Source organism: Heterodontus francisci, chromosome 25 (genome assembly GCF_036365525.1).
Source record: "Heterodontus francisci isolate sHetFra1 chromosome 25, sHetFra1.hap1, whole genome shotgun sequence".
NCBI classification, from domain to species: Eukaryota; Metazoa; Chordata; class Chondrichthyes; order Heterodontiformes; family Heterodontidae; genus Heterodontus; species Heterodontus francisci.
This window is the reverse complement of record NC_090395.1, coordinates 54,564,274-54,575,722: the sequence shown is the minus strand read 5'-3', so window position 1 is coordinate 54,575,722 and position 11,449 is coordinate 54,564,274. Positions and strand designations below refer to the sequence as shown.

General features: G+C 42.4%; 1 protein-coding gene across 1 annotated transcript in view; it reads left to right on the top strand.

Moving 5' to 3' along the window:
• LOC137383877 (semaphorin-3D-like) overlaps positions 1-9,301 on the top strand; it is a 106,769-nt gene extending 97,468 nt beyond the window's left edge. The window contains exon 17 of the mRNA XM_068057228.1: positions 6,564-9,301. Within this exon, the coding sequence (XP_067913329.1) occupies positions 6,564-6,935 (372 nt within the window). The 3' untranslated portion in view covers positions 6,936-9,301. The remainder of the gene's footprint in view (positions 1-6,563) is intronic.
• Positions 9,302-11,449: the final 2,148 nt, after the last annotated feature.

Sequence of the window (11,449 nt, the reverse complement as noted above, 5' to 3'; positions counted from 1 at the left end):
GCGTCACATTAGTGGTTTTCCAATCTGCTGGGACCTTCCCGGAATCCAGTGAGTTCCGGAATATTTCGACCAGTGCCTCCACTATCGCTGCAGCCACTTCCTTCAAGGCCCTTAGATGCAGGCCATCAAGTCCTGGCAAATTGTATGCCTTTAGTCCCATTAGTTTGTCAAATATTTTGTCCCTTGTGATACTGACTGTTACAAGAGCTTTCCTCTCATTAGCTCCTGGTGTATCTGATAACTGTGGGATGTTTATAGTGTCCTCCACTGTGAAGACCGATGCAAAATATTCGTTTAAATTATCTGCCATTTCCCTGTTCCCCGTTATCAATTCTCCAGTCACATCCTCCAAGGGTCCCATGCTCACTTTAGCTACTCTCTTTTGATATACCCATAGAAGCTCTTGCTGTTTGTTTTTATATTTCTTGCCAATTTGCCTTCATAATCAATTTTCTCCCTCTTTATTAGCTTTTTAGTCATCTGCTGCTGGTTGTTAAAACATTCTCAATCCTCTGGCCTACCACTAGTTTTCACCTCTTTGTATTCCTTAGTTTTTGATTGGATACTCTCCTTGACCGCCTTTGTTAACCACGAGTGGTTCATCCTTCTCATCGAGTCCTTCTTTTTGCACAGGATAAATTCTTGCTGAGCGTTATGAAATATCTATTTTTCCAGCCCACTTTAGACAACTCTTTCTTCAAACCTCTGTAAGTGCCCTTGTTTAAGTTGAGGACACTGGTTTGAGACCCGAGTTGCTCGCCCTCAAACTGAATTTGAAATTCTACCATGTTGTGATCGCTACCCCCTAGAGGATCCTTAACCACGATATCTCTTATTAATCCTACTTCATTACACATTACTAGATCTAAAATAGCCTGTTCCCGGTTAGGTTCTGCAAGGTATTGCTCTAAGTAACAATCCCTGATGCATTCTACAAATTCGTCTTCCATGTTACCTCTGCCAATCTGATTTGTCCAATCAATATGCAGATTAAAATCACCCATGACAATTGTAGCGCCCTTCTTACACATCTCCATTATTTCCCGATTTATACTTTGTCCTACGGTGAGGCAACTCTTTAGGGGCCTATAGACGACTCCCACCCATGATTTCTACCCCTTGCTATTCCTTATTTCCACCCAAACTGATTCCACATCACGATCTATTGCACCTATATCACCACTCACCACTGCACTGATACCTTCCTTTATCAACAAAGCTACCCCACCTCCTTTTCCTTTCTGCCTATTTTTCCGGAATGTCGAATACCCTTGAATATTGAATTCCCAGTCTTGGTCACCCTGCAACCACATCTCTGTAATAGCTATCAAGTCATATTAATTTATTTCTATTTGTGACATCAACTCATCTATCTTGTTACAAATGCTGCGTGCATTCAGATAAAGAGCCTTCAGCTTTGACTGTTTACCATTATTACTCATTCTGGTTCTAATTTCTGCTGCACTCTTCTGCTTATATTTTCTACCGCATCCTGTCTCACTTTGATTACCGATTCGCCTCTTCACTACCCTGCACCTCTGCTCTCTCGTTTCTTTTTGATTTTTTAAACTTCCCGTCAATTGAACCCCCCCTATTATTCCTACTTATTATTTATTCCTGCTTTCTCCTATCATCACAAGTTTTCATCTTACTCTTGTAGAAAGTCTTGAGCATAATTTTCACTATGTCTGATAATATTGCATTCATGTAGACTGAAGCTCACTAATTTTGTTTTGAAAACGAACCTTTTATAATGTATCTGACTGATACATGGGATAGATTTTGGTCTGTCTCCCTGCTCCAGCTAGCTCCATGGGAATGTAAAAAGAAATATTTAGCTTGCATTTTGTTGGCGGCCATAGGGGGCCGCTGAAGAGTCTTAAGCCTTTTAACTTCTGGATGGAATCCTTTAAAAAGCATTAGACTTATACTTACATATTTTAGGAGCTAATTTACTGTTTTAGTCAATCTACCCAGGATGCCGAAAAAAAGGAGCCCCACAAATTTAGCAGAAGCATCAATTCTTACCGAGTGGTCTATGTGATTTTATTCTTCTGTGACTTTTCTGTAATCATTTGATACAACTGAATGGTTTGCTGGACAGTTAAGAGTCAACCACATTGCTGTGGGTCTGGTGTCACAGGTAAGCCCGACTGGCTAAGGATGGCAGATTTCCTCCCCTTAAGGGCATTAGTGAACCAGATGGGCTACAACAATGCGGCAGCTTTATGATTATTATCATTGAGACTAGAATTTTATTTCAGATTTATTAGAACAGATTGGGCACAGGCAGCCCCCCTCCCCCCCCCCCCGCCCATTAAATTGGTATGCTTTGCTCATGTTTTATACCTGAAAAACGGGTACAATGGGGGACAGTAGCATCACGTTAATGTTACTGGTCCAGTAAACCAGAGGTCCAGACTAATGCTCCAGAGACATGAGTTCAAATCCCACCAGGGCAGCTCGTGGAGTTTAAATGTAATTAATTAATAAATCTGAAATAAAATTCTAGTCTCAATGATAATTATCATAAAGCTGCCGCATTGTTGTAGCCCATCTGGTTCACTAATGCCCTTAAGGGGAGGAAATCTGCCATCCTTAGCCAGTCGGGCTTACCTGTGACACCAGACCCACAGCAATGTGGTTGACTCTTAACTGTCCAGCAAACCATTCAGTTGTATCAAATGATTACAGAAAAGTCACAGAAGAATAAAATCACACAGACCACTCGGCATTGACCTAGGCACCAGAAACGACAAAGGTCGACCCTGCAAAATCCTCCTCACTAACAACTGGGGACTTGTGCCAAAATTGGGAGAGCTGTCCCACAGACCAGTCAAGCAACAGCCTGACATAGTCATACTCACCAAATCATACCTGACAGCCAATGCCCCAGACTCCACCATCACCATCCCCGGGTATTTCCTGTGCCACTGGTAGGACAGACCCACTGTAGGTAGCGGCACAGTGGTATACAGTTGGGACGGAGTGGCTCTGAGAGTCCTCAACATTGACTCTGGAGCCCATGAAATCTCATGGCATCAGGTCAAACACGGGCAAGGAAACTTGCTGCTAATTACCACCTACCGCCGTCCCTCAGCTGATGAATTAGTGCTTCTCCATGTTGAACACCACTTGGAAAAAGCACTGCAGGTAGCAAGGGCATACAATGTACTCTGGGTGAAGGACTTCAATGTACATCATGAAGAGTGGTTTGGTAGCACCACTACTGACCGAGCTAGTCGAGTCCTAAGGGACATAGCTGCTAGACTGGGTCTGCAGCAGGTGGTAAGGGAACTAATGAGGGAAAAACCTACTTGACCTTATCCTCACCAATCTACCTGTCGCAGATGCATCTGTCCATGACAGTATTGGTAGGAGTGACCACCACACAGTCCTTGTGGAGACAAAGCCCTGTCTTCACACTGAGGACATGTTTCATTGTGTTGGGTGACACTACCAGCATGCGAAATGGGACAGACTCAGAACCGATCAAGCAGCTCAAAACTGGGCATCTAGGAGGCAATGTGGGCCATCAGCAGCAGCAGAATTGTATTCAACAATCTGTAACTTCATGGGCTGGCATATCCCTCACTCTACCATTGCCATCAAGCTGGAGGACGAACCTTGGTTCAATGAGGAATGTAGGACAGCATGCCTGGAACAGCACCAGGCATACCTAAAAATGAACAGCCAACGTGGTAAAGCTACAACACAGGACTACATGCATGCTAAACAGCAGAAACAGCATGCAATAGACAAAGCTAAGCGAGCACACAACCAATGGATCAGATAAGAGCTCTGCAGTCCTGCCACATCGAGTAGTGCATGGTGGTGGACAGTTAAACAATGAACTGGAGGAGGAAATTCCACAAACATTTCCAGCCTCAATGATGGGGGAGCCCAGCATGTCATTGCAAAGGACAAGGCTGAAGCATTTGCAACCCACATACCTCACAGCCAGTGTCCCAGACTCCTCCATCACCATCCCTGGGAATGTCCTGTCCCACTGGCAAGTGAATAATCCATCTGGGTCTCTTCCTGAGGTCCCCACCATTATTGCCAGTCTTCAGACAATTTGATTCACACCACATGATATCAAGAAATGGCTGAAGGCACTGGATATACCAAAGGCTGTGGGCCCTGGAAACATCCCAGCTGTAGTACTAAAGACTTGCACTCCAGAACTATCCGTGCCTTTAGCCAAACTGTTCTAGTACAGCTACAATGCAGGAATCTACCTAACCATGTGAAAAATTATCCAGGTACGTCCTATCTTCAAAATGCAGGACAAATCCAATCTGGCCAATTACCACCCCCCTCAGTCTACTCTCGATCATCAGCAAAGTGATGGAAGGTGTCGTCAACAGTGCTATCAAACAGCACTTACTTAGCAATAATCTGCTTACTGATGCTCAGTTTGAGTTCCACTAGGGCCACTCAGCTCTGAACCTCGTTACAGCCATGGTCCGGATGTGAATGAGTGGCAAGTGACATTCGTGCACACAAGTGCCAGGCAATGACCATCTCCAGCAATGTTGAGAATCTAACCATCTCGCCTTGATATTCAACATCATTACCATTGCTGAATCCCCGAACATTAACATCCTAGGGGTTACCATTGACCAGAAACTTAACTGGAGCAGTCATATAAATACTGTGGCTATGGGTGCACATCAGAGGCTGGGAATTCTACAGCAAGTAACTCACATCCTGACTCCCTAAAGCCTGTTCATCATCTACAAGGCACAAGTCAGGAGTGTGATGGAATACTCTCCAATTGCCTGGATGAATGCAGCTCAAACAACACTCAAGAAGCTTGACACCAACCAAGACAAAGCAGCCCGCTTGATCAGCAGCCCATCTGCCACATCAAACATCACTCCCTTCACCACCAGCACACAGTGGCTGCAGGGTGTACCATCTCCAAGATGCACTACAGCAATGCACCAAGGATTCTTCGACAGCACCTTCCAAACCTGCAACCTCTACCACGTTGAAGGACAAGGGCAGCAGACACATGGGAACACCACCACTTGCAAATTCCCCTCCAAGTCATTCAATGTCCTAACTTGGAACAATATCACTGTTCCTTCACCGTCGCTGGGTCAAATTCCTAGAATTCCCTTCTTAACAGCACTGTAGATGTACCTGCACCACCTGGACTGCAGCGGTTCAAGAATGTGCTCACCACCACCTTCTCAAGGGCAATTAGGGATGGGCAATAAATGCTGGCCTCACCAATGATGCACACATCCCAAGAATGAAAAGAAAATCCATACCAATTTATACTCCCATGTGTTTAAATGCAATCTGACTCTTTGTCACATTTACAATGGTTGACAGCTTTGGACTTTTCTGTGAGCCAACAATAACCATACCTCTTTGTGACCAGGATGATCTGCGAGCTCTTATAGCTCTTATGGTGTCAATATTATTGAGAATAGAGTGGGTTTGTTACAGGCATCGAGATCAGACAACTTTTTTTATATGTTATAAATGTGAAAGTGTGAAAAATTTTCTAACAGGTTTCTAAAGCTTGTGATTATCTTAGAACATTATTTGCATCCTAAACTTAAAATTATATACAAACAGTTTTGCAAAATAAGTTATGCAATCAGTGCATTGTCACTTGAATTGGTACTGCTGCTGTGCTTAATCATTAATGTGCCATTAACATGCAAAAAGGTAAAGGCAAATGGCATGAAAATTGATGTTAGGAACTAAAATCATGATCTGAAGTAATCAGTAGAAAAGGATTTTATTGAACATTATCTTGTGTACGGGAAAATTCACCTTATTTGGGAATTAGGTTAACATCAAGGAAATTGGTTTGTGATTCATATTGTTTTGCATAAATATTGGCAAATTAGTCTTTGTTTTGGCTTAGGCAAAGCCAAGAATTAAAACCAATCAGTTTATCAAAAGCACTGTTGAGACAATCATCTGAATTACTGTTTTTTCTCACATTTTGGTTGCTAAAATTTATTGAAAATGCTATTGCATAGTTAAAATATGTCTCAAATCGAGAAAGGAAGTGGATTTAAGCTGTCAGTTATCACAATGTCTTTTCAGCTCTTTGGATGTGGTTTCATACTGTTCCAGAATGATGGCATGAAAGGCTACTCTTTTTGTAAGGTACAAAGCTTCGAAGTTAACTGGGTTTGGACAGTCAAACAAGCTATTATCTGACTCAGAGAGGCTATAAAGGAGCAGGAGATGGAAATGTCATATTTGTGCAGTGGAGAGTATTATTGGGGCTAGAGTTAAGGCATATTGTTGGAACAGAAGGAAACTTTACTCTGCATCTAACTGCATTTATCCTCCTACTGTTCTTGTCATGTGAATGCAAGACAAGAATGTTCCAGTATTGACATTCCTTTTGAGCAGAAAAGTTCACAAAAAAGTAAGATAGGTTGAGACCATGGTAGATGTCTATAATTTAATACAATTTATAATAAAAATATGTCCATTAGCTTATCCTCATGTTATAAAGGGATTTTTAAGAATCTACAGATATATCTTACTTTCTACTATTTTTTCCAAATTTTGGTTTTATATAGATAAAATATGATTCCAGAATCATCAAAACAAGACTTGGTCTACTCATACGTCATTTGCAGGAAGATGATGCTGGGATTTACTATTGCAGAGCTGTGGAAAATACATTCACACAAATCATTACAAAATTTCACCTTAAAATTGTTCTGAGTGACTTCAAGGCAGCTCCGATGAAAGCAAGATACAACGATGGAAAGGGTAGAGACATTCGGAGCAGGACAAGGCTACGTTACAAGGATTTTCTGCAGCTTCTGAACAAACCAGGCATTACCGTAAATGAGTACTGCCAGCAAATCTGGCGTAATGGAAAGAGAGGACAAAATAGTAAAACTGCAGCTAAATGGAAAAACACACCAGAGTTTAAGCGGTATTAGATTTTGGACAATATAAAATGCTTTATGGTGCTCCTTTGAGGTGATACAGTAACAACATTTACTGTTGTATCAGAGTCTTAGCTGAATAATCTGACTGTCTCTGGTATACTGTGAAGACTGGATGAAATGGATGAATGGCCATAAAAGTTAAAAAATGTCGCAAGAAGTATATTTGGGTGTATTCTAATCATTAGAAATACATGTTTCTTAAAAGGAAGGTTTGCTTTAAAAGCAAACATTGCTATGTAGGCAATTTTTTTAATAGTTTGGGGGAAAAAAGTCTATGAGTTCCCAAATTTTTCAAGAAGTTTCTCAGTAATTAACTTTATTGTGGAAGTATAGATTGAATTTCTATCCCAATCTACTAATCTCCGATCCACCAGTGATTTGTAAAGTTAATACCAACTGTATGTTGATCAACATCTCCTAATTGTGACTTGCACAAGTTAAAAGAATGGCCCGGATTTTGCAGTTAATGATGAAGGAACAGCGCTTATCATTCACCTCAATGACAGCTGCCCACAATGTTTCTGCAGGCTTTAAAGTGGAGACTTGCTCAAATCCAGTGTCTGATCCAACATGGTACCCTCTACAGGACACTTCTATGAGCACTCAAGAAACACCAAGTCTCTTCAACCAATCAGTTTGAAGAATCTTCACTGAGACACGCAAGGCGGAATCTTCTCACCTTAAGTGGCTGCCAAAATGGTGTGACCTTTAGCAGGTTGGGGACCCATTGAGCTCTCCAGTAGGCTTTGCCATGGCTCTTTAACGGAGCCACAACATTAGCATCCTGCCTCTGGGTTTCCCCAACAATGTGGGAGGGTGGGCAGGATGATGCACTGGAGCTGTCAAGGGAAGGATTTTGAATTAACAGGGCAATGGACGTGGACTTTTGAGGCAGCAGCAACTACAGGAATGGAGTGGCCTTGATGGCCACTGGCAATGTGTGCCCACCTGGCCCAAATGGGAAGAAGGTCTTGTTCCAGAAGGCTGCAGATGTCAGCAATGACCTGCCATGAAAACCTGAGCCTCCTGAGGTACTAGTGCTCACACACATCGAGAGAGCTGATCCTCTACCTGTAGATCCTGTGTTGGGGATCTCGCCTCCTTGGAACTGGATCTCTGTGTCCTTTCCCTCTGCCATGTGCAATGGCATGTATCTGAGGAGAAGGCAGCTGATGCTGGATCTGGTGTTGCTGCTTCTGCTGTTGGAGTTGCTGCTCCTCTTGCTCTGTCGGAGGTGCAAGGTAGAGCTGCATAAGGTGCTCCCATGCTCTGTTGAAGGAGAGAAGAGAAGGTGAGTGAAGTGCAAGACAAATGACGTGACTTCAAGAAGTTAGCAATCACCTGTCAAGCACTGAAGGCACTCTGAGAAGGAATGCTATGAGCAGCAGCCTTTCACCTTGTCATGGCTGCAGCTCTTCAGTTTCATTGATCAATGGCTTCCCAGCCTGTCACTTTCACTGAAGTAGCACTCCCAGCTGTCCACTCGCCTCAGTAATCCTGGTGAGTTCCTGACAGCTCGGGACATTAAAGCCAGAATCCTTGGTTAAAACACAACTTAATAAGCTATTTGTATATTTAAAAAGACTAACCCAACAACTACACAGGGCTCTCCACTCGCCTTCAAACCCACCTGAGTGAAACCTGGAAGGGGACAGGACTTCACTTTTAGGGAATTTAACTCCCTGCACACACCCATACCTGGCTCCTCTTACCTGGGAAAATTCACCCCACAGAGCTAAACAAAGAAGTATAAAGCAGGAAGAATAAATTAGATTTGTCATATAGAGAAAGCAAAATAAAGATTGGGAAAGACAGATGAGATTACGAGAGAAATGATGCACAGAAAATGTTTTTAAAATTGTTTTTATTTTTTAACTCTCCAACACTAATTAAGGTCTGAAGGAATGAGATTCCACACTTGTAAAATGAGGTTTTAAGAGCCAGAGAGATTGGTTGACAGTACTTATCACTTATCACGCCATTAAAAGTTAACTTACTCCTGGAATTTTTAGTGGGGAATTTGTGGATAAGTAGCTCAAGTTTACGCCATTGTATTGATTTTAGTGCCATGTCTATAGGCAAGGTGTTACAACACAATCTGTGGAGGGGAAGGGTATCCCCAATAGCAACTTTTGGATTCTGCATTTAATAATGCATGTGTGTACTTGGAAAGTTGCCATCAGATTTACTCAATTATAATGGTGAGCACTGTTCGCCTCACTGTTATCATCTGCACAAAATCCGGGCCAATACAGACATGCTCTTGCTGATCTGGAGGGAGGTTGGAGTAACTTGTTTAAGGATTGCTAAATGTACTGTTTCATATGTATTATTAAATTATACCCTTTGAAGGATAAGCATACTTTGTATTACTACTTCAAAATCATAAATAAGGCATACTTCATCTTTAAATGATGAGGTATACCTTCATTGAATTGTATATGTTATCATGCCCAACTACTACTTAAATAGCTTTCAATGTTTTACTTTAATGTGCGCAACAAATAAGCATAGATTTGGCAGGTACATTAAATGTAGAGTCCACTTTATACATACAGGGTCTTCATTGAGATCTAGCTATTTCTTACAGAACTTATTCAGAATTAGTTAATACATCTTGAGTCCCTAGTTTGACAATGAATGAGGTTAGGCAATACAATCTGGTCCATAACAGAATCCCTAAGCACCTAATGACCCAGAGCTAAGTATTTTCCTCCCCAACAAAAGAGGGAAGCTCCAAGTGACTCCAAGAAGATAATGATGTTAGATTCTCCTCTACCGATGTTTTGCAATGCGGTTTTCTTCTAAGGTTTTCTATTAGCTGACTGACAAATGTAATTGGAGGATACTGATGCTTTTTATCAGCTTTCTTATTGGAAAGCCTAAAACATTATATCATTTTAGAATTAGAATTAGAATTAGAATTAGAATTAGAATATTACAGCGCAGTACAGGCCCTTCGGCCCTCGATGTTGCGCCGAGCTGTGAAACCATCTGACCTACACTATTCCATTTTCATCCATGTGTCTATCCAATGTCCACTTAAATGCCCTTAAAGTTGGCGAATCTACTACTGCTGCAGGCAGGGCATTCCACGCCCTTACTACTCTCTGAGTAAAGAAACTACCTCTCACATCTGTCCTATATCTATCACCCCTCAACTTGAAGCTATGTCCCCTCGTGTTTGCCATCACCATCCGAGGAAAAAGACGCTCACTATCCACCCTATCTAACCCTCTGATTATCTTATATGTCTCTATTAAGTCACCTCTCCTCCTCCTTCTCTCCAACGAAAACAACCTCAAGTCCCTCAGCCTTTCCTCGTAAGACCTTCCCTCCATACCAGGCAACATCCTAGTAAATCTCCTCTGCACCCTTTCCATAGCTTCCACATCCTTTCTATAATGCGGTGACCAGAACTGCACGCAATACTCCAGGTGCGGTCTCACCAGAGTCTTGTACAGCTGCAGCATGACCTCGTGGCTCCGAAACTCGACCCCCTTACTAATAAAAGCTAACACACCATATGCCTTCTTGACAGCCCTATTAACCTGGTTAGCAACCTTCAGGGATTTATGCACCTGGACACCAAGATCTCTCTGCTCATCTACACTAACAAGAATCTTCCCATTAGCCCAGTACTCTGCATTCCTGTTACTCCTTCCAAAGTGAATCACCTCACACTTTTCCGCATTAAACTCCATTTGCCATCTCTCAGCCCAGCTCTGCAGCCTATCTATGTCTCTCTGTACCCTACAACATCCTTCGGCACTATCCACAACTCCACCGACCTTAGTGTCATCTGCAAATTTACTAACCCACCCTTCTACACCCTCTTCCAGGTCATTTATAAAAATGACAAACAGCAATGGCCCCAAAACAGATCCTTGCGGTACACCACTAGTAACTAAACTCCAGGATGAACATTTGCCATCAACCACCACCCTCTGTCTTCTTTCAGCTAGCCAATTTCTGATCCAAAGCTCTAAATCACCTTCAACCCCATACTTCCGTATTTTCTGCAATAGCCTACCGTGGGGAACCTTATCAAACGCCTTACTGAAATCCATATACACCACATCCACTGCTTTACCCTCATCCACCTGTTTGGTCACCTTCTCGAAAAACTCAATAAGGTTTGTGAGGCACGACCTACCCGTCACAAAACCGTGCTGACTATCTCTAATGTACTTATTCTTTTCAAGATGATTATAAATCCTGTCTCTTATAACCTTTTCCAACATTTTACCCACAACCGAAGTGAGGCTCACAGGTCTATAATTACCAGGGCTGTCTCTACTCCCCTTCTTGAACAAGGGGACAACATTTGCAATCCTCCAGTCTTCCGGCACTATTCCTGTCGACAATGACGACATAAAGTTCAAGGACAAAGGCTCTGCAATCTCCTCCCTAGCTTCCCAGAGAATCCTAGGATAAATCCCATCTGGCCCAGGGGACTTATCTATTTTCACACTTTCCAAAATTGCTAACACCTCCTCCTTGTG